The sequence below is a fragment of the Eriocheir sinensis genome, chromosome 52 (genome assembly GCF_024679095.1).
Source record: "Eriocheir sinensis breed Jianghai 21 chromosome 52, ASM2467909v1, whole genome shotgun sequence".
Lineage (NCBI taxonomy): Eukaryota > Metazoa > Arthropoda > Malacostraca > Decapoda > Varunidae > Eriocheir > Eriocheir sinensis.
The window spans coordinates 4,508,581-4,531,848 of record NC_066560.1 but is presented as its reverse complement, the minus strand read 5'-3'; the positions used below and the strand labels follow the sequence as shown (position 1 = coordinate 4,531,848).

At 42.9% G+C, this 23,268-nt stretch overlaps 1 protein-coding gene and 1 long non-coding RNA gene across 5 annotated transcripts in view; both read right to left on the bottom strand.

Annotated features, from left to right (window-relative positions):
* The window catches only part of LOC126982920 (prolow-density lipoprotein receptor-related protein 1-like), a 199,081-nt gene that overhangs the window by 25,640 nt on the left and 150,173 nt on the right, over positions 1 to 23,268 (bottom strand). The window contains exons 50-67 of one of the 2 annotated variants that reach the window (XM_050835202.1): positions 23,069 to 23,260; positions 21,841 to 22,043; positions 20,473 to 20,634; positions 19,672 to 19,857; positions 17,626 to 17,717; positions 16,232 to 16,372; positions 15,172 to 15,288; positions 14,165 to 14,296; positions 13,499 to 13,708; positions 13,089 to 13,177; positions 12,072 to 12,207; positions 10,889 to 11,108; positions 9,708 to 9,881; positions 9,045 to 9,223; positions 8,506 to 8,726; positions 7,668 to 7,853; positions 6,977 to 7,090; positions 5,771 to 5,915 (exon numbers count right to left, since the gene is read on the bottom strand). In XM_050835202.1, coding sequence (XP_050691159.1) covers positions 5,771 to 5,915; positions 6,977 to 7,090; positions 7,668 to 7,853; positions 8,506 to 8,726; positions 9,045 to 9,223; positions 9,708 to 9,881; positions 10,889 to 11,108; positions 12,072 to 12,207; positions 13,089 to 13,177; positions 13,499 to 13,708; positions 14,165 to 14,296; positions 15,172 to 15,288; positions 16,232 to 16,372; positions 17,626 to 17,717; positions 19,672 to 19,857; positions 20,473 to 20,634; positions 21,841 to 22,043; positions 23,069 to 23,260 — 2,899 coding nt within the window. Of the gene's footprint in view, positions 1 to 5,646; positions 5,916 to 6,976; positions 7,091 to 7,667; positions 7,854 to 8,505; positions 8,727 to 9,044; positions 9,224 to 9,707; positions 9,882 to 10,888; positions 11,109 to 12,071; positions 12,208 to 13,088; positions 13,178 to 13,498; positions 13,709 to 14,164; positions 14,297 to 15,171; positions 15,289 to 16,231; positions 16,373 to 17,625; positions 17,718 to 19,671; positions 19,858 to 20,472; positions 20,635 to 21,840; positions 22,044 to 23,068; positions 23,261 to 23,268 lie in introns of those variants that run through there. The other variant, XM_050835201.1, reaches the window with a different exon arrangement.
* Positions 721 to 3,694, bottom strand: LOC126982921 (uncharacterized). Of its 3 annotated transcripts, none has more exons than XR_007735404.1 (4): positions 3,583 to 3,694; positions 2,492 to 3,296; positions 2,284 to 2,335; positions 721 to 1,285 (listed from the first exon to the last, which is right to left on the bottom strand). It is a non-coding gene; the product is annotated as an uncharacterized LOC126982921 (long non-coding RNA). The 3 variants fall into 3 exon arrangements; XR_007735405.1 differs by having other exon boundaries at positions 2,492 to 3,037; positions 3,245 to 3,688; XR_007735403.1 differs by having other exon boundaries at positions 2,492 to 3,688.

Sequence of the window (23,268 nt, the reverse complement as noted above, 5' to 3'; positions counted from 1 at the left end):
CTACCTATAACCTCTTGATCATTCCCCTACCTCTAACCTCTTCATTGTTCCTCTACCTCTAACCTCTTGATTGTTCCTCTACCTCTAACCTCTTCATTGTTTCTCTACATCTAACCTCTTGATTGTTTCTCTACCTCTAACCTCTTGATTGCTCCTCTACCTCTAACCTCTTGATTGTTCCTCTACCTCTAACCTTTTGATTGTTCCTCTACCTCTAACCTCTTGATCATTCCTCTACCTCTAACCTCTTGATTGTTTCTCTACCTTTAACCTCTTGATTGTTCCTCTACCTCTAACCTCTTGATTGTTTCTCTACCTCTAACCTCTTGATTGTTCCTCTACCTCTAGCCTCTTGATTGTTCCTCTACCTCTAACCTCTTGATCATTCCTCTACCTCTAACCTCTTGGTCATTCCTCTACCTCTAACCTCTTGATTGTTCCTCTACCTCTAACCTCTTGATCATTCCTCTACCTCTAACCTCTTGATTGTTCCTCTACCTCTAACCTCTTGATCATTCCTCTACCTCTAACCTCTTGATCATTCCTCTACCTCTAACCTCTTGATCATTCCTCTACCTCTAACCTCTTGATTGTTCCTCTATCTCTAACCTCTTGATCATTCCTCTACCTCTAACCTCTTGATTGTTCCTCTACCTCTAACCTCTTGATCATTCCTCTACCTCTAACCTCTTGATTGTTCCTCTACCTCTAATCTCTTAATCTTTCCTCTACCTCTAACCTCTTGATCATTCCTCTACCTCTAACCTCTTGATTATTCCTCTCCCACTAACCTCTTGATCGTTCCTCTACCTCTAACCTCTTGATTGTTCCTCTACCTCTAACCTCTTGATTGTTCCTCTACCTCTAACCTCTTGATTGTTCCTCTACCTCTAACCTCTTGATTGTTCCTCTACCTCTTACCTCTTGATCATTCCTCTACCTCTAACCTCTTGATTGTTCTTCTACCTCTAACCTTTTGATTGTTCCTCTACCTCTAACCTCTTGATCATTCCTCTACCTCTAACCTCTTGATTGTTCCTTTACCTCTAACCTCTTGATCACTCCTCTACCTCTAACCTCTTGATCATTCCTCTACCTCTAACCTCTTGATTGTTCCTCTACCTCTAACCTCTTGATTGTTCCTCTACCTCTAACCTCTTGATTGCTCCTCTACCTCTAACCTCTTGATCATTCCTCTACCTCTAACCTCCTGATCATTCCTCTACCTCTAAACTCTTGATTGTTCCTCTACCTCTAACCTCTTGATCATTCCTCTACCTCTAACCTCTTGATTGTTCCTCTACCTCTAACCTCTTGATCATTCCTCTACCTCTAACCTCTTGATCATTCCTCTACCTCTAACCTCTTGATCATTCCTCTACCTCTAACCTCTTGATTGTTCCTCTACCTCTAACCTCTTGATTGTTCCTCTACCTCTAACCTCTTGATCATTCCTCTACCTCTAACCTCTTGATCATTCCTCTACCTCTAACCTCTTGATTGTTCCTCTACCTCTAACCTCTTGATCATTCCTCTACCTCTAACCTCTTGATTGTTCCTCTACCTCTAACCTCTTGATCATTCCTCTACCTCTAACCTCTTGATTGTTCCTCTACCTCTAACCTCTTGATCTTGATCATTCCTCTACCTCTAACCTCTTGATTGTTAACCTCTTGATCATTAACCTCTTGATTGTTCCTCTACCTCTAACCTCTTGATCATTCCTCTACCTCTAACCTCTTGATTGTTCCTCTACCTCTAACCTCTTGATCATTCCTCTACCTCTAACCTCTTGATCATTCCTCTACCTCTAACCTCTTGATCATTCCTCTACCTCTAACCTCTTGATTGTTCCTCTACCTCTAACCTCTTGATTGTTCCTCTACCTCTAACCTCTTGATCATTCCTCTACCTCTAACCTCTTAATCTTTCCTCTACCTCTAACCTCTTGATCATTCCTCTATCTCTAACCTCTTGATTATTCCTCTCCCTCTAACCTCTTGATCGTTCCTCTACCTCTAACCTCTTGATTGTTCCTCTACCTCTAACCTCTTGATTGTTCCTCTACCTCTAACCTCTTGATTGTTCCTCTACCTCTTACCTCTTGATCATTCCTCTACCTCTAACCTCTTGATTGTTCTTCTACCTCTAACCTTTTGATTGTTCCTCTACCTCTAACCTCTTGATCATTCCTCTAACTCTAACCTCCTGATTGTTCCTCTACCTCTAACCTCTTGATGATTCCTCTACCTCTAACCTCTTGATTGTTCCTCTACCTCTAACCTCTTGATTGCTCCTCTACCTCTAACCTCTTGATCATTCCTCTACCTCTAACCTCTTGATTGTTCATCTACCTCTAACCTCTTGATCAATCCTCTACCTCTAACCTCTTGATCATTCCTCTACCTCTAACCTCTTAATTGTTCCTCTACCTCTAACCTCTTGATTGCTCCTCTACCTCTAACCTCTTGATCATTCCTTTACCTCTAACCTCCTGATCATTCCTCCACCTCTAAACTCTTGATTGTTCCTCTACCTCTAACCTCTTGATCATTCCTCTACCTCTAACCTCTTGATTGCTCCTCTACCTCTAACCTCTTGATCATTCCTCTACCTCTAACCTCTTGATCATTCCTTTACCTCTAACCTCTTGATCATTCCTCTACCTCTAAACTCTTGATTGTTCCTCTACCTCTAACCTCTTGATCATTCCTCTACCTCTAACCTCCTGATCATTCCTCTACCTCTAACCTCTTCATTGTTCCTCTACCTCTAACCTCTTGATTGTTCCTCTACCTCTAACCTCTTGATTGTTCCTCTACCTCTAAACTCTTGATCATTCCTCTACCTCTAACCTCTTGATCATTCCTCTACCTCTAACCTCTTGATTGTTCCTCTACCTCTAACCTCTTGATCATTCCTCTATCTCTAACCTCTTGATTGTTCCTGTACCTCTAACCTCTTGATCATTCCTCTACCTCTAACCTCTTGATTGTTCCTCTACCTCTAACCTCTTGATCATTCCTCTACCTCTAACCTCTTGATCACTCCTCTACCTCTAACTCTTGATTGTTCCTCTACCTCTAACATCTTGATTGTTCCTCTATCTCTAACCTCTTGATTGTTCCTCTACCTCTAACCTCTTGATTGTTCCTCTACCTCTAAACTCTTGATTGTTCCTCTACCTCTAACCTCTTGATCATTCCTCTACCTCTAACCTCTTGATCATTCCTCTACCTCTAACCTCTTGATCATTCCTCTACCTCTAACCTCTTGATCATTCCTCTACCTCTAACCTCTTGATTGTTCCTCTACCTCTAACCTCTTCATTGTTTCTCTACCTCTAACCTCTTGATCCTTCCTCTACCTCTAACCCCTTGATCATTCCTCTACCTCTAACCTCTTGATTGTTCCTCTACCTCTAACCTCTTGATTGTTCCTCTACCTCTAACCTCTTGATTGTTCCTCTACATGTAACCTCTTGATCATTCCTCTACCTCTAACCTCTTGATTGTTCCTCTACCTCTAACCTCTTGATCATTCCTCTACCTCTAACCTCTTGATCATTCCTCTACCTCTAACCTCTTGATTGTTCCTTTACCTCTAACCTCTTGATCATTCCTCTACCTCTAACCTCTTAATCATTCCCCTACCTCTAACCTCTTCATTGTTCCTCTACCTCGAACCTCTTGATCATTCCTCTACCTCTAACCTCTTGATTGTTTCTCTACATCTAACCTCTTGATTGTTTCTGTACCTCTACCTCTAACCTCTTGATTGTTCCTCTACCTCTAACCTTTTGATTGTTCCTCTACCTCTAACCTCTTGATCATTCCTCTAACTCTAACCTCTTGATTGTTTCTCTACCTTTAACCTCTTGATTGTTCCTCTACCTCTAACCTCTTGATTGTTTCTCTACCGCTAACCTCTTGATTGTTCCTCTACCTCTAACCTCTTGATCATTCCTCTAACTCTAACCTCTTGATTGTTTCTCTACCTTTAACCTCTTGATTGTTCCTCTACCTCTAACCTCTTGATTGTTCCTCTACCTCTAACCTCTTGATTGTTCCTCTACCTCTAATCTCTTGATCATTCCTCTACCTCTAACCTCTTGATCATTCCTCTACCTCTAACCTCTTGATTGTTCCTCTACCTCTAACCTCTTGATCATTCCTCTACCTCTAAACTCTTGATTGTTCCTCTACCTCTAACGTCTTAATCATTCCTCTACCTCTAACCTCTTGATCATTCCTCTACCTCTAACCTCTTGATCATTCCTCTACCTCTAACCTCTTGATTGTTCCTCTATCTCTAACCTCTTGATCATTCCTCTACCTCTAACCTCTTGATTGTTCCTCTGCCTCTAACCTCTTGATCATTCCTCTACCTCTAACCTCTTGATTGTTCCTCTACCTCTAATCTCTTGATCATTCCTCTACCTCTAACCTCTTGATTGTTCCTCTACCTCTAACCTCTTGATTGTTCCTCTACCTCTAACCTCTTGATTGTTCCTTTCCCTCTAACCTCTTCATCATTCCTCTTCCTCTAACCTCTTCATCATTCCTCTCCCTCTAACCTCTTCATCATTCCTCTCCCTCTAACCTCTTCATCATTCCTCTACCTCTAACCTCTTGATCATTCCTCTACCTATAACCTCTTCATTGTTCCTCTACCTCTAACCTCTTGACCCTGGCAGTGAAGTGAGTAGCGAAGTAATCAATGTTTTGGTAATCATCAATCAATCGTAACATGTTGATAAAAGATGGATTTGATAGAATTTCTTCACCCACGGGAATGAAATACGTCAAGAGAATACATCATAACATCGTGACTTTCGTAAACAGACCACCTAAGTCATTATTTTCTATTCTACAGGAAATCAGAAAAGAACTGTCAGTATCTCATTTAGCTTCAGATTTAGGCAGAAATGAAAAGGACAATTCTAGAACACTCAAACCCTGAATGACGAAGGCAACTATACAAAAATGGGCGTCACGTGTTAAAAAAATTGATGTAAACAAAAACCTGGAAATCAATGAAAAATGACTTAGGCGATTATCTTATGAGGGTGACGACATAGCACAGAGGAATGGCAGAGTTTCCATAATTTTTTCAGCTTCCTTGGTTCCTTACTACAAACAACTGCTGCTGCTGCCAATTAAATGGTACCACAAAGTTTATGCATTTGAGGAAGATACCAAAACACTGTTGCCTTATATAAGAGACCATAAGAACACTAGGAGTCTGCAAGAGGCCAGGAAAAGCTTTGAGTGCATTATGGCAAACTCTCAACACTTGGAAACAATAATGTAATGCAGGGAACAGAGACACAAATAATACTAATAAATAAGTTGTGAGTTGTGAATATTATGGTAGCGTGCCCTGAGGAAGACATACAGACAGACAGACGTAATATTCACAACTCACAACTCATTTATTAGTATTATTTGTTTCTCTGTTTCCCGCATTACAATAAGACATCTCTCTATAGTTGGTCTCACAAGAGCTGGCAGGCGTAATCCTTCAGGGGTGGACTCATGGACTGGACATCATTGCTTGGGTGATGGTCTCTGTGCCGCTCATTGGCTGTTGTTTACTAAATCTACCCTCCCGTGACGTAGCCTCTCACTCGCTGCTACCTCTTTAAATCAGTACCATCACTTAAGTAATTTTACCAAGTCTGCGAGTCCACCCCTGAAGGATTAGGCCCCAGCTCTCATGGAATCGACTACAGTGATACAACGAAACAGCCAAGAGAGGGTGGACGTACTTGTAGTGGTCGCAGTAATCCCCGTCATACATGGGTTCACACTGGCACCTGGGAGTCCCCTCGTCCAGGACACACTCTCCCTGGTGGCAGTAAAGGACACATCTGCTGCTGTTGCTGATGACCTGCGCGTGACACTCAATGTGGTCTGTAAAATAAAGTATCTAATATAGTCCAGATACTCCCAAGGCACCCAAATCCAGAGAACTACATAACTAAACCATACTTTCATCATTCCCCCTTTTACTTATATATAACACAGCATTATCTCTCAATATCCCTCCCTTTGCCATTCCCCTTTTTATCTCAAGATGGCACAACTCTATATCACTTCAATCTCCTTTCCCACACTGTCCTTCATATTCCTCTAACCGTCAACCTTGCTCTTTTATCTTGACATGACACGGTATTAACTCTCAATACCACTCCAGTTTCCTTTCCTGCACTTTCCTTAATATTATATGAAGAAAAGAGAAGTGAATTTGCAATATAAAATTCAATGTAGTCTAGACACTTGCAAGACACCCTGCATCACTGAAGCCAAATCTGAAGCACTGCATAACTAAACCACAGGACACTTATACGAGGGAAATAGAAGCAGGGAGTTTGTGCTACTAAATCCCTAATAACAGCACCCTAATTGAAGCCTTCCATTAACCCTTTCGTTGCTAAACCCTCGCAGTGAGCACAAGCGTAACTTGCCAGTGGTGCTAAACGCTCGCTGCAAGCGCCAGTCGCACTCACAGCAAAAAACACCCCCTGAACGTGCCTGTACATTCGCAGGATCTTGGCCTCCTCTTTCCAATGGTGTTTTTGTTTTTTAGCTGTGATGAATATTTTTTGAAATACAGCGGTTAAAAGAGATCCCCTTCCCCCGCTGGGGTGCCCGAGTATGCCTGGGGGATAGTCTCATTGCGAGCGCTTAGCAAGGAAAGGGTTAATTCAGACACTTCAATCAAGTCCTCATGCCCCCTTTGTGTGGTCCATGATTCATTTTAAGCTCACTATAAAATAAGATCTTATGGCATTAATCATTACAAAAGTCAGTTGTTACTAAGTCAGTCCAAGTCAGTCAGTCAGTCCAATGGCATCTAGGTCAGTTCAGTAGCATCTAAGTCCAATGGCATCTAAGTCCAATGGCATCTAAGTCCAATGGCATCTAAGTACAATGGCATTTACATCAGTTAAATGGCATCTAGAATAACCCACCTTCCACTGCCTTCTGCACTGTTCCGTCAGGGCACAAACATGAGTGGTTGCCGGGGCCAGAGAGGACGCAGAGGGCTGTCGAGTGGCATGTGTCGTTGCTGCATGGGTTGGGAACTGAAAAAAAACAACCATCAGTTCATTAGTCCACTGGGAGCATAGAGGTTTTTCCCTGTTTTCACCCTCTTCTGTCTGGCATTAGTGTACTCCATCCTGATCCAGCAAAGGTTCCTCTCAATACCACTTCAGCCTTCTTCCCCACACTCCTCACCTTCACTATTCAACCTTTTGCCTCTACATAACAGTATTATCTCTCAGTATCCTTTCAGCTTCCTTTCCTGCAGTTTCCTTTCAGCTTCCTTTCCTCAAGTCTCCTTTCAGCTTCCTTTCCTCAAGTCTCCTTTCAGCTTCCTTTCCTGCAGTTTCCTTGATATTTCTTCTACCTCCACCATTCCTATATTTGTCTCTATGTAACACAGTATCACCTCTCAATATCCTCTCAGCTTCCTTTCCTTTCTTCTACATTGACCATTCCCCTTTTCATCCCTACATAACACAATACTGCCTCTCAATATCCTTTCAACTTCCATGCCAACACTTTCCTTGATATTTCTTCTACTTTCACCAGTCCTATATTTGTCTCTATATAACACAGTATCACCATTGTTTCTGCCCCACAGCCACCAACACTCACTCCCTCGTTCCTGCTTCTGTTCCTGCACGATGAGCACGTCGGTGACCTTCATGGGGTGCTGCGAGATGGGCATCACGCCATTGTTCGGGTTGCCAAACTTGTTGATGCGGTTGACAGTGTTGGTGTGCAGCGTGGTGAAGTAGACGAAGTCCTCGAACACGTCCAGACTCAGGGGAATGCCGTCCTCTGTAGGGGAAACATAATGTGTGTGAGCAGCGCCTCATAATGTTGCTGTTTATGTTTGCTTATACTTTGCTGTGTGTGGTGGATCAGAGGTCAAATTTTTTATCTATTTTGTGGGAGGGGCCAGGCTTAGGGGAGTGAGTTATACATAGATAATATTTTTCTGTGAGGTTAAATCTATTCCTCAATCAGACGGAAATACGTACCAGTCTTACGGAAGTGAGTTTTACATAGATTACATTTTTCTAGGTGATTAAATCTATCCCTTTATGAGACATATCAGAGTCTCAGGGGGTGAGTTTTACATAGCAAGATTATACTTTTCTAGGAGGTTAAATCTACTCTTCAGTCAGACTCATCAGACCAAGGGGGGCAACTTCTACATGAGATTGACTCCTGCATGAGTTATCACAGTAACTATACTCTTGGCTCCTTCATTACTGCCTCTGAAAGGCTCTGAGGCAGCTTCCCTTACAAGGCATCTCTTGAGCTCAAACTGATTTAGTCTGGTGGTGTCTGTCTTCCTCTACCTATTTACTATTGAAGCAGGACATTGAAGACATTTTTCAATACTTTTATTTTGTCTTTGCCTGCCTCCTGTACTGTAAAAGGATACATAACTACAAAAAAGCTAAATAACCACAAAAAGACTCACCATGGCTAAAGTGCTTGACCATCTGTCTGTCTGAGCCGTCCAGCTTCACTGTCTCAATCTTGTTGGCCTTCATGTCGGCCCAGTAGAGGCGGCGCGTTGGGTAGTCGATGGCCAGGCCAGCCGGGGCCAGAATGTTGTCCGTCACAAGCTGCCTGCCAAGCTTGCCGTCCATCTGGGCCACAACAATGGCCGGTATCCACCAGTCTCCATAGAACAGCTGTCTGAAAACATAATCAGGAAAATATTGTAAATTACCAACCCTGGCCATACCAGTCCACTGCAGTACAACAGAAGGAAGAATAAGAGGGAGGAGAGTCTATGATTGTCAGGAGTGGGAAAGACTCACAGCCCATCCAACCCCATAAGGGAAAACAAGGGCATTAGACAAAGAAGAAGAGGCACAACAACTTTTCTCAATGTCTTTCAATTTTATCTGTCTCATACAAATGTGTTCTGTCCTATTCCAGAAAAATGTTCAAGTTCACAATTCAAAGAAGAGCAATCCCTATTTCCCCAACCTTTGCAGGGCACACACTCACCCAGAGCGAGGATCCACCACTATGTCGTACATGCGCTCAGTCATGGTGGTGGTGATGGTGACCTTCTTGCTGCCATCGATGGACAGCGCCACGATGGTTCTGTCGCCGGAGTTCACCACGTAGATGACCTTGGCCACCCAGTCCACAGCCACACCCATCGGTGAGTTGAGCTCCTTTTGCTGATGAGTAAATGGGGACAGTTTAATCTACTATTTTTTTGAAGGAGGGATGGCAGCATAGGAGACAGGCCACGCACAGAAAAAGTAAACATACAGCCCACAACACACTGCTCCCACAAAAAGAAGACATGTTGAAAGAATTATAACCTGGCTAGAGACATCTCTTGATGTTCCCCACTTGAAACAGTTTAACCAACAAGAAGGAGGTAATGCAGACAAAGTAAGGCTACTCCAGAGTTTACTGATGAAAGAAATGAAAGAATGAAGATGCTGGTAAACTCTTGCATTAAGAAGTTGGACAGCATAAGACTGAGCATGAGAGGAAATCTTTATGCAGCAAGACTGGCCCTGAGATTCTAAAGGCCACATATGACAACTGCCTGCATACCAGATGAGGTTAATGCCTTTCATACTTATCAACAGCAACATCACCAAAGAACTGGACACTGAGAGGGATGAAAGGCAACACAACTTTCACACTCACTATCACGCTGGAGTGCTTCTCGGTGGTGTCTTGAGACTCTGAGCCACTATCTTCGTTGGGTTTGGGCGCCTCCATGGAGTGCAGTTGGTGGTGGTGAAGGTTGCTCCAAAAGGCCAGTGGTTCATCCCCGTACAGCATGTCAACGCTGTGGATCCTGATGGAGCTGTCGAGCTGCTGCAGAAGTGAAGTGCTTGCATGATAGTCATCTTACATTTCCAACTATTACAGCAAAGTCATAGTTGTGCAATAGTAAAAAAAAATAGGGCTAAGTTTAGGAGTTAGACTTAACATAGATACAACTTTTGAAGGGGGTTTATGATAACTTAACCCGGTAGCAGTGACGGGCCAAATTTGTGGCTTTACCATGTAGTAGCGACGGGCCAAATTTGTGTCATGACATAAACCCCCCAAAATAAATGATACATAATCTGATCACAAATGCTTTGATATATATTATGAAATGGTTTGTGTGAGGGGTGATTTTCTTCTCATTTTTCTCGCTTGGAGGGACCATTAAGAAACATGATCCCCGCTGCTACTGGGTTAATACATCATAGCACTGGGTGGTTGACAAAACTGTTGGTGATTCAGTAAACCCTCTGTGTAATGAGCGGTTTGGGGAACACCGAGCGATCCTGCCCAAAGGTTCACTGTGTCCCATGGTGTTAGCAGGAGCAAGGTGGTGCATCAAATAAACACACAAGATATTGCTTTCAATTGGTAACAGTTCAATCAAACAAACATTATGTGAACTGTTTGAATTGTTTGAAAGCATGGAAGGTAACAAATAAAATCATGATATTGCTTACACATGTCTACTGTTATGAAAAATGGAAGGCTTAAGTGGCTGGATGAACCTGATTTTTATTATGCAGAGGTTTGCTAAATAAAGAGTTTACTGAACATAATGATCACGATACCGATGCTGCTCTTCTTCAGTGAAAAGTAAGATTATTATTATTATTACTATCATTATTATTATTATTATTATTATTATTATTATTATTATTATTATTATTATTATTATTATTATTATTATTATTATTTTAATTTTTATCATTATCATTATTATCATTATTATTATTTTTATTATTATTATTATTAGATTATTTGATTATTATTAAAAATTAGGTAATTAAGTTATGATACTATTAAGCATGCCACACAAGCCTGGGCAGTACCGTGGAGAGGGGCAGTGTGCCGGCAGAGTTGCCATTCTTGTAGGGCGACATCTTCTGCAGGAGGTTGTCGTTGGCCACGATCATGTAGGCAAGGTTGCCGTCAGCGAAGCAGGACTTCTGACGCTTCTGGGAGTAGCTGTGGAGGGAGTAGCCGGGCGCACAGGAGCAGGTGTGGTTCCCATCCTTCTTTATGTTACAGATTTGTGAACACTCACCAAACCTGAAGCCACAGAGAAATAAGTACAATAAGAGATGAGACGATCTCACCGTCACACTGTATATGAAATGAATAAAGAGGTAAAAGTCTGTCCATCTGAGAAGCAGCAGGTCCAGCAGGAATTTCAAGTTTTTTTTCCTTTTTCTATTTCTAAAATTATATCCTGCACTCCAGAATTTGGACACAACCAAGAACCAAGCAAGACCAGAGGTAGCAGTAATTTTCTGAGCCAAGTAATGAAATCAGAACCATTAGCTCTTTTTGAGGACCAAGTACTGTAAATTCTTAATGACAAAGTGTCTTAATATCAGCACAGAGTAAAATATAAACAAAACAACCTCAACAACACTGAAATAAGATAGATTAATTGCCAAACTGCATATGAAGTAAGTAAATACAAAACACTTTATCCTCAGTGATAGGAACCTTGATATCAGCAAACAGTAAATTATTAACAAAACATTAGCCTACACAACACTGAGACAAGAGGTTTATTCACCCATTTTTAGCATCATTTAACCCAGTAGCAGCAACAGGCCAAATTTGTGCCATGATATAAACCCTCCAAAATAGATGATACATAAACTGATCACAAATGCTTTGATATATACGGTATTATGAAATGGTTTGTGTGAGTGATGATTTTTTCTCATTTTTCTCGCTAAGAGGGACCATTAAGAAACATGATCCCCGCTGCTACCGGGTCAATAATAGTAAGTTACCATAATCTGAGTCACAGGAGAATCAGCCAGTCAGAGGCCAAACAAAGGTAAGAAATGACCAAAGATGAATGGAGAGAAAAATACTTTGAGAAAAACAAAACAAAAAAAAATGAGAGTAGAAAGTCAAGCAAGCCAAACAAAGCTAAGAAATTAAGTAAATACACAACATTTTATTTTCAGCGTCTCGGATCTCACTATCAGAACACAGTAATCACGCACACACGGCAGAGACGGATCCACACACCTGCATCCCTTGGGACAGTTGAGCTCATCGCTGGTGTCCGTGCAGTCGTCGTAGCCGTCACACAGGCTCACGATGCCGATGCAGTGGCCGTTCTTGCACTGGAACTCACCCGGCTTGCACAAAGTCTCACTCATGCCTGCAGAGAAACCTGGGATATAAACTACAACAGGAAAAAGAGGTGAAGCATCGGTTTATTCACTGTATACTGCACAGTTTGGTTTAATAATGTATCTGCTCATGGAAAAGTCAAATTCCCTTCATGATTTTTAAAGACTATGTTTAAGGGGTCGTTTTGATTCCGTGCTCAACCAGTCTTTAATACATGCCACTTTATAGGTCTTTAGAGGTCTTGTTACATTCCCAGAGTGAGTCCCTCATCAATTTTTATAGAAAACTTATACTTTCTTTTGCTGAACACACACACACACACACACACACACACACACACACACACACACACACAGGCATACACACACACACACAGGCATACACACACACACAAAGGAAAAAAAACATATAAATAGAAATACTTGGAATGAATTAGAAGAGGAGGTGGTAGAGGGAAAGAGCATGTAGCAATTTAAGGAAAGCTGAACAAGTATAGATTTGGAGACAGACCCACACCAGTGTAGCTCAGGCCCCGCACACTACAACTAGGTAAACACACACACACACACATAGGCTATTGAGTAAAATGGAAGAAGTAGATAACGAGAAATTGCTACTAAGAGAGGAACCTTCCAGCAGGAATACTAGAGGACATAGTAAAAAGTTGAGGAAGGGAAGATGCTTAAGAGACAAAGAAATATAGCTTCCCACAAAGAAATGTAGAGGTTTGGAACAGATTAAGTGAAGAAATAGTATCAGCGAAGAGTGTGCAAAGTTTCAAGGAAAAGTTGGATAATTATAGATACGGAGAGACGGACCCGAAGCCAGCCCCGCCCCTAACTAAACTACAACTAGGTAAAAACACACACACACACACACACACACACACACACACACACACACACTTACAGATTTCTGGGTCTTCATCTGAGCCATCTGCACAGTGGCGTATTCCATCACAGACAAAGCTGTCCAGAATACACTTGTGATCTTTGCAGCTGCAGAGACAAAAACATTCCTTAGCATTTCATCATCATCGTCATATAATAATAATACAGCATAGTACATAATACACACAACATAATCATACAGCATCATAATAACAATAATCTGAATCACAGGAGAATCAGCCACTCAAATAAACCAAACTAAGCCAAGAAATGGACAAAGAAGAACGAGGAGAAAAAAGGAGAAGGGACCCGAAGAGAAGAAAATCACACAGGCCAAAATAAGCTAGGAAATGAACAAAGAGAAATGGCGACAAAGATACTTAAGGGAAGAGTAAAAAAGGTGACTGGACGCTAAGAGGAGGGACTCACCTAAACCTCCCGGCCGAGCAGGAGTGGTTGGCGCACAGGTCGTCCTCCTCGTCAGAGTTGTCGGTACAGTCGTTCTCGCCATCGCACACCCACGAGTTCATGATGCACTGGCCGCTGCCGCACTGGAAGTTTTCTGGCCCACACGTACCATTGCAATTCTTCTCGTCCGATTCATCAGTGCAATCCGGGTCTTTATCACACACCCAATCCCTGCGACAGATAAGGTGAGGTAGTGATATGAAGACATGGAGGGAGTGTGTTCAAGAAGATTTGGCAGCATTGGGCATTGGAGAGGCTGAGGCAATAAATAGAAACAGTTGGAAGCGTATCATCAACTGTCTAACCTCATCAGTGATTATGGGAAAGCATCAAACAGGAGATGATGATGATGATGGTGACGATGATGATAAATTTCCACTTTGTCAGCTCTATATTGTGTCTGGAGGGTGCACGGAATGTACTTGAAATTATTAGCAAAAACTGATTCATCCGTGTAATCTGGGTCTTTGCTGCACACCCAATCTCTGAGACAGATAATGTAAGGTACTGATAGGCCTCCACTTTGTCAGCTCTCTAATGTGCCTGGAGAGTGCACGGAGTATACTTAAAATTATTACCAAACAATAATCAGTTTTTTTGGCTCCTGTTCCTCACACAATGACTCACATGTAGATGCAGAGCGGTGAGGAGGCACACTGGAACATGTTTTTGTCGTGGCACTGCCGGTGACAGCCCTTCTCGTCACTCCCGTCAGGACAGTTGGGAACCATATCGCAGTGATTCTTCTTGTCTATGCAGCTGAGAAGGGAGGAAGCATTAGACAAAAATGAGTGAAGATGGTAAAGATAATACAATAGTAGATGATGCAATTAACAGTTAGGTGCCTTGTGGTGTAGTGGTTGGCAATAAATAAATAAGATATCATAGTAATTATTCTTGACTATGCAGCTGAGAAGGGAGGAAGCATTAGAAAAGGACAAGGGAGGATGGTAACGTTAATACAATGGTAGATGACACAGTTAATAGTTAAGTGCCTCACAGTGTAGTGGTTAGCAATAAATAAATAAGACATCATAGTAATTATTCTTGACTATGCAGCTGAGAACAGAAGAAGCATTAGGCAAGGACAAAGGAGGATGCTAACGTTAATGCAATGGTTGATGACGCAGTTAATAGCTAGGTGCCTCACAGTGTATTGGCTAGCAATAAATAAATAAGACATCATAGTAATTATTCTTGACTATGCAGCTGAGAACGAAAGAAGCATTAGGCAAGGACGAGGGAGGATGGTAACGTTAATACAATGGTAGATGACACAGTTAATAGCTAGGTGTAGTGGTTAACATGTGTAGCTATGAATCAACAGGCACAGGTTCTTGGAATATAACAACTTGGGGCTTTGCTAATAAGTTGCTAAAGAGAGAGTTTGCTGTACTCTTGATTCCCTGCCTCTCACCTTCTCCTGCACTCTTTATCCACTGACTCACCTTCTCCTGCACTCTTTATCCACTGACTCACCTTCTCCTGCACTCTTTATCCACTGACTCACCTTCTCCTGCACTCTTTATCCACTGACTCACCTTCTCCTGCACTCTTTATCCACTGACTCACCTTCTATTGCACTCTTTATCCACTGACTCACCTTCTATTGCAGTCTTTATTCACTGACTCACCTTCCATCGTCACACCGGAACTGTGAGTTGTTGCAGGTCACCTTGGGGCAGTCCTGCTCATCAGACTGGTCATGGCAGTCGTCCTCGCCATCACATTTCCAGTGGAAGGGAATGCACCTGCCAGACGAGGGGAGCAAAAAGTGGCTTAGAGAGGCACTCTTCGGATGTCTCTCAGGACAACACACTAACGCTTCGAGCATCACTGTAGCTGACCTGCCAGCCTTGAGACAGAACTAAGAGATGGTAGTGACATTTGCTATTTATCTACTGTTAAGTGAAGGGATTAGAAGAAGAGAAAAAGGATAGGGAATGAGGGAGGGAGAGAGGAAAGGGAAGAGAGAGGGAAAGGAATGGAGAAGGGATATGAAAAGGGAGGATGGGAGAAAGAGAAAAGGAAAGGGAGAGTTAGAGGGAGAGAAGAGGAAAAGGAGAGGGAGGGAGGGAGGGTAAGTGAAAGAAAGGTTAAAGGAAAGGGAGAGGGAGAGAAGAGGAAAAGGAGATGGAGGAAGGGAGGGATAGTGAAAGAAAGGTTAAAGGAAAGGGAGAGGGAGAGAGAGAAAAGAGGAAAAGGAGAGGGAGGGAGGGAGGGAAAGTGAAAGAGAGGTTAAAGGAATGGGAGAAGGAGAGAGAGAGAAGAGGAAAAGGAGAGGGATGGAGGGAGGGAAAGTGAAAGAAAGGTTAAAGGAAAGGAAGAGGGAGAGAGAGAGAAGAGGAAAAGGAGAGGGAGGGAGGGAGGGAAAGTGAAAGAAAGGTTAAAGGAAAGGAAGAGGGAGAGAGAGAAAAGAGGAAAAGGAGATGGAGGAAGGGAGGAAAAGTGAAAGAAAGGTTAAAGGAAAGAAAAGGGAGAGAGAGAGAGAGTGAGAGGGAATGTGAAGGGTAAAGGGAAAGAGAAAGTAAAGGAAGGAAAGGGAAGAAAGGAAGGAGGTAACGAAGGGGGGCAACACGGCAAAACAAGTGGGATAAGATGAGAAATAAGGAATAATAAGAAGAAATAAGATATCTGCATCAAACTAGAAGAACAAAGCGAGAAAAAAAAAAGTGCGTGCCATTATGAACCTACTTGTTGTTATTGCACTGGAACTGGCTCTGCATACAGGTGTGTGAGCCGTGGCACTCCTCATTCTCCTCGTCCTCGTGGTTGGAACAGTCAAACTCGTTGTCGCACTTCCAGGAGCGGGGGATGCAGCGGCCATTCTGACATCTGTGGGACCAAGCGTGTGAGGTTAGCGAATAGTGTGCGGACATTCAGCGCTCAAAAATAGGTGACTCTTCTGATAAAATAGACCCTCAGATATCAAGTGAGCAGGGCTGAAGAAGAAACACCCATAAAAAGGATCCTTGGTACAATTACTCAGTGGATATCAAGTAGACAGAACTGAAGAAGCAACACACGAAAAAAGGATCTCACAGTAAAATACCGTATTTGGTTGGCTTATAAGACCCATCCCCCAATTAGAGAAGGCATTTGAAAAAAAATATAATAAATGGGCTTAAACTACGAATGTCAGGTGAAGATTTTTCGCCTGACCTTCGTAGCCCTCAAAGCTATCAGGTCATTTTTCAAGTTTCATATGTATTCAGATCCTTATTAAATCTCAATATTTTACATTAAAAACCCTTAGTATTTGCTGGGAATAACCAGAACTGGACCAGTCCTTCTTAAGAGACTCAAGAGTACTGCTTTGAGACAAAAACAAACATGGTATAGAGAGCAACATTGTTAGAGAAGTAACGGGTATACAGTTTTTACATCATATTTTTTGGATTATCATTCAACATTGTAAATCTAGTTGATGAAAGAATACTCATAAAAATAAAAAACACAAATATAAAGTTTTAAGAATGTCTGTTAATAATAAGACTCACCCTAAACAAAAGCTAAGACCAACCTAAAGCTCCCTCCCAGATATCATTAGTTGGAGAATGTCTGTGTCAGATAGTTGCTCCCTTGAGCCTTAAGTTGGACATTTTAGATGGATAGTTGTTGTTCCCTTGAGTCTTTAGATAGCTAGGTAGTTAGTATGAATGTTTTCCATCGAGCACCAGTTAACCCGTCCGCTGTGACTGGCACAGATTTGGCTTTCACTGGTAGCCTGGTAACATATGCTCCCAGGTTTTTCTCTGCCTCTGTGGTGGATAGTGGAGTGTTTCCCATGTGGTATTGGTATGCTGGGGATCTGGATATCCCCTCCCAAGGTGCATGATTTCACATTTTTCTTCATTGAATTGTAGCAGTCACTTTTTGTTCCTTTCCTGTAGCTTGGTGATGTCTTCTTGCAGGAAATCCGCAGTCAAGGGGTTAACATCGTGACCTGGTGCTGCCCTTGTATCACTTGCCATATCACCGCTAACAGTAAAAGACTCACCTGGCATCAATACATTTCTCTGTCCTCAAAACATCCTAGTCTGTTAATAGTAAAACCCAGCACAAACAAAAACACGAAGGGGGCCCACCTGAAGCTCTCCTCTGGACACTCTCGGGTGCTGCAGTCCGGCATCTCGTCTGAGCCGTCAGAGCAGTCCTGGTCCCCGTCACACACCCACACCTGAAAAAAAAACACTACAGCATTAGCGAACGTTTGCCAACCTGTGCAAAGGAGAACTGAGGTGAGGAATAAAAGTGCAAGATCACCAAAGTAGAAAATGTCTCCCAATCTTAACCCAGTAGCAGCGATGGGCCAAATTTGTGCTATGATATAAACCCCCCAAAACAGATGATGCATAAACTGATCACAAATGCTTTGATTATATTATGAAATGGTTTGTGTAAGAGATGATTTTTTCCAATTTTTCTCGCTTAGAGGGACTATTAAGAAACATGATCCCCGCTGCTACCGTGTAAATTCTGACCAGAGTTCCATTCAATACCTCAGCTCTGTGCAAAGGAAAATTGAGTTGAGGAATAAAACTGCAAGAACATCAAGATAAATGAATGTTTCCCAATCTTGATCCTGACCAAAGTTCCATTTACCTCAGTGCAACTTCCCAGTCCACTAGAAATGAGTGAGAACACATTGAGAAGCAGAGGCATGAAAGCAGGATTGAGGGAAATAGAATCACACACACGACAATTCAACTCTCTAGATTACAAATAAGAAGGATTTATGGTTAGGTTACACAAAATGAGGTGACAGAACATGACTCAACCCACCCACACAGCCTCGTAAATGACTCACACCACCCACACTTCCTTGTAAATGATTCACACCCACCCACACTGCCTCGTAAATGACTCACACCACCCACACTACCTTGTAAATGACTCACACCACCCACACTGCCCAGTAAATGACTCACACCACCCACACTGCCTCGTAAATGACTCACACCACCCACACTGCCTCGTAAATGACTCATACCCACCCACACAGCCTCGTCAATGACTCACACCCACCCACACTGCCCTGTAAATGACTCACACCACCCACACTGCCCTGTAAATGACTAAAACACACCCACACTGCCTTGTAAATGACTCACACCACCCACACTGCCTCGTAAATGACTCACACCACCCACACTGCCTTGTAAATGACTCAAACCCACCCACACTGCCTTGTAAATGACTCAAACCCACCCACACTGCCTCGTAAATGACTCACCCCACCCACACTGCCTTGTAAATGACTCAAACCCACCCACACTGCCTCGTAAATGACTCACCCCACCCACACTGCCTCGTAAATGACTCACCCCACCCACACTGCCTCGTAAATGACTCAAACCACCACCCACACTGCCTCATGAATGACTCACCCCACCCACACTGCCTCAGAATGACTCACCCCACCCACACTGCCTCAGAATGACTCACCCCACCCACACTGCCTTGTAAATGACTCAAACCCACCCACACTGCCTCGTAAATGACTCACACCCACCCACACTGCCTCGTAAATGACTCAAACCCACCCACACTGCCTCGTAAATGACTCAAACCCACCCACACCGCCTCGTAAATGACTCAAACCCACCCACACTGCCTCAGAATGACTCAAACCCACCCACACCGCCTCAGAATGACTCCACACCACCCACACTGCCTCGTAAATGACTCAAACCCACCCACACTGCCCCGTAAATGACTCACACCACCCACACTGCCTCGTAAATGACTCACACCACCCACACTGCCCCGTAAATGACTCACCCCACCCACACTGCCCCGTAAATGACTCACCCCACCCACACTGCCCGTAAATGACTCACACCACCCACACTGCCCCGTAAATGACTCACACCACCCACACAGCCTCGTCAATGACTCACACCACCCACACTGCCTCGTAAATGACTCACACCACCCACACAGCCTCGTCAATGACTCACACCCACCCACGCTTCCTTGTAAATGATTCACACCCACCCACACTGCCTTGTAAATGACTCACACCACCCACACTGCCCTGTTAATGACTCACACTACTCACACTGCTTCATAAATGACTCACCCCACCCACACTGGCTCGTAAATGACTCACACCGCCCACACTGCCTCACCTTGGGGATGCACTTTGAGTCGTTGCAGGAGAACCACTCGGCAGAACAGGAAGGCACCGGGCAGTCTATCTCGTCATGCCCGCCGGGACAGTCCGTTTTTCCGTCACACTTGCGGCTGTTGGCTATGCAGAAGGCGTGAGACCCATTGAAAGACGGACACTTGAACTGCGTCAGCATACACTCATACTGGAATGACGAAACAGAGGTAAGTGTGTTAGTCATGGTGTGTGAGGGTGAGGGGGTGAGGATGTGAACAGAAATGGTTGTTCTGAATATGAGGCGTTAAGTGCAAAAGGGGTGACCAAACCAGCTAGAGAGAGAGAGAGAGAGAGAGAGAGAGAGAGAGAGAGAGAGAGAGAGAGAGAGAGAGAGAGAGAGAGAACACCAGCTGGAGAGAACCATGCTAGAGTGACCTGGAGAAAACATTGCCAGAGCAGGATGGAATGAACGGACATCAGACAGAGAAAAGGAAGTGGAGAGAATTGGGAAAGTCTTTGTCCTGTAGAAGACTATAGTAATGGTTGACAATGATGATGATTTATTCTTTCCACAGCCACTCCAGCTAGCTTTTCCGAGAGTAGTGTTTAGTGGGTTTTATTTCCTTTGCCCTTCTAGCTACTTCTGTTATCGTGAAAAAAGAAAAAAATAGGAGGCAGTCAAGGGGGAAAGAATAAAAAAATAAAAAATAAAAAATCCCGACTCACCTGATCAGAGTTAGGCTCATCAAACCACAAAGGCAATCAAGGGCAAAATGAAGGCATAAACAAATGAGTAAATGAATAAAATAAAATCCCGACCCACCGCATCACAGTTGGGCTCGTCGGAACCGTCGGGGCAGTGCTTGTGGTTGTCGCAGATCTGGGAGGGGTGGATGCAAGTGCCGTTGTCGCACTGGAACTGGCCGGGGGTGCAGTTGTATTGGCCACAGTCATCCGGCTCATCCGACATGTCCCCGCAGTCATCCTGGAAAGAGTATGTGTGAAGTGTGTGTGTTTGGTGCAATAAGCTAAGTGTCAATTATAGTCTTTTGAGATAACCGTTGTCCCTCAAATAGTATGGTTTCCAATAGTTCGGTTTTGGTTTTATACGGATTGCCTTAGAAGATCTTTTTAGGATTATTAAATTTCCTGCTCGTTAGGAAATTCAAAAATCCTAAAAAAATCTTCCATGAAAATCCACATAAAACTGAAACCGAACTATTGAAAACTGTGCTATTTGAGGGATGACTGTATTGGGGTTATAATTTTGGGCCCTAAAATGTATCTTTTCCTATATGTACACACAGTAGTTGGAATTTTTTTATCATGTTTTTTGGGGGAGTCCTTAAATGTACCCTTTCTTACATGTAGAAATGATAGTAATTAGGCATTTCATATAATTTTTTCCTTGTCCTCTACTTTTTTTTTCTTACAACAAAGGAGACAGTTGAAAGGCACACACAAAAAGGAAACAATAATAAAAAAAAGCCCGCTACTCGCTGCTCCTAAAAAAAATCCAAAGAGGTGGCTGAAAGAGGGGTCAATTTCCAAACTGTTCCTTATTCCCTCCTTTACCTCCATGCTCACACTTCTTCCTTTCATAACTCTCTCCAATGCACCTTTTACCTGTCTGCCCTTCACTGCTCTTTCCCTCACCTCATCTTCCATACTTCCATGCTTACATAAAACTGTCCCTAAACCTCCTCCATTCTCTCTGCCACTTCGTCTGAGTGTCAAATTTCCTCTTTTCCTATTAACCCAGTAGCAGCGACGGGCCAAATTTGTGGCTTTACCGTGTAGCAGCGATAGGCCAAATTTGTGCCACGATATAACCCCCCCAAAAAAGATGATGCATAAACTGATCATAAATTCTGTGATATATATTATGAAATGGTTTGTGTTAGGTGTGATTTTTTCTCATTTTTCTCATTTAGAAGGACCATTAAGAAACATGCTCCCCGCTGCTACTGGGTTAAGTGGACACAGAAATTAGACTTTTTACATCACACCTTTCCTTGTCCTGTCTTTGTCTTCTAAGCCACTAAAGCATTTCTCCCCGGCACCTCATCTATGTGTCGCATTTTCCCATTTTCCTATATGTGGACACAGTAACTAGATTTTTTATATCCTGGCTTTCCTATTCATGTCCCTGTCTCCTAAGTCACCAGAACATTCCTCCCCATCCCCTCACCTGAGTGTCACATTTCCACCAGAACGGGATGCACTTGTAGGTGGAGTTGCAGACAAAGAGGGACGAGAGGCAGTTGTTGCGGCAAGACACTCCGTTGTCCTCCAGCACAAAGTTCTCCGGGCAGGTGCAGGTCTTGCCGCCACCCGGGGCCAGCAAGCACATGGTGTCGCACCCGCCGTTGTTCTCGCATGGATTGTCCTTCACTGCGGCGGGAGGGAAAGTATATAAGAGTTAATGATTAGGTTTCCATTTTAGACAGCTTAAGGGAAAAAACAAAAACAGCAACAAAAGAATAAAGAACGAGAGGCCATAAGAGGTTCGGGGGGAGAGGTGTCTTGATACTCATAAGAACATAAGAACACAAGATATTGGGGTTATAATTTTGAGCCCTAATATGTATCTTTTCCTATATGTACACACAGTAGTTTCCTTATTTCTTATTGCTTATTTCCACTTGTCCTTCACCGAGGCAACAACAGGGAAAGTAATGAAGTGCAATAATTAGGTTTCCACTTATTTTCCGTTTGTTTCCACTATTCATTACTGGGGCAGCGGGGAAAGTTAAAAAATGTTAAGGATCAGGTTTCTACTTATTTCAACCTTTTATTTCCACTTTTTCCCACTTGTATTTCATTGATGCAAAAGGGAAAGTGTATAAAGGTCACTGATTAGGATTCCACTTATTTCAGCCTCTTGTTTCTGCCTATTTACCACTTGTTCTTCACTGAGGCAACAGGGAAAGTGTATAGAGGCTAAAGGTTGTGTGTCTCAGCAACATATATACAATGGGAATGCTTTGTAAACACTATTATATGCCTATATGTGATTCTCTTTTGTTTAGTTAGTTCCGTGATAGAGTTCTCCAGTTATGTGTCTATGTTTTTTGGATTGGAGCGGAATAAACAAGTGAGATTAAATTAATTCCTCGATAGGTTTGTTAAATTTATTCCGCATTAGAACCTATCACATCTTGGAGGACTAACCTCTACTACTACTACTACTACTACTACTACTATTACTACTTCTGCTACTACTACCACTACTATCACTACTACTAATACTACTACTACTACAATTAAACATACCATGGTCTTGAGAGGGTCGACATTTACATAAGACTGACTCCTACATGGGTATATATATAAAACATTTTTCGTGTCAGTAACAAATTCACCTCCTACCAATAATTCTGCCGCTGTGAGCACAACACAACCTTTGAAACACTTACACGGGAGCTGCCGGTAGGGGTGGTAGACGTGGATGTCCATGGGCCTGTTGGTGGTATGGTAGATGATTTCAATGTTCTTCCCGGTGTACTTTTCAGCCCTCAGCACGCCCTTGATCTCCCAGTCCGTCCAGTAGAGGTAATTCTCGAAGACCGTGATGGCAAAGACGTGTTGGACCAGTCTGGGCGTGGAGTCTGGAAAG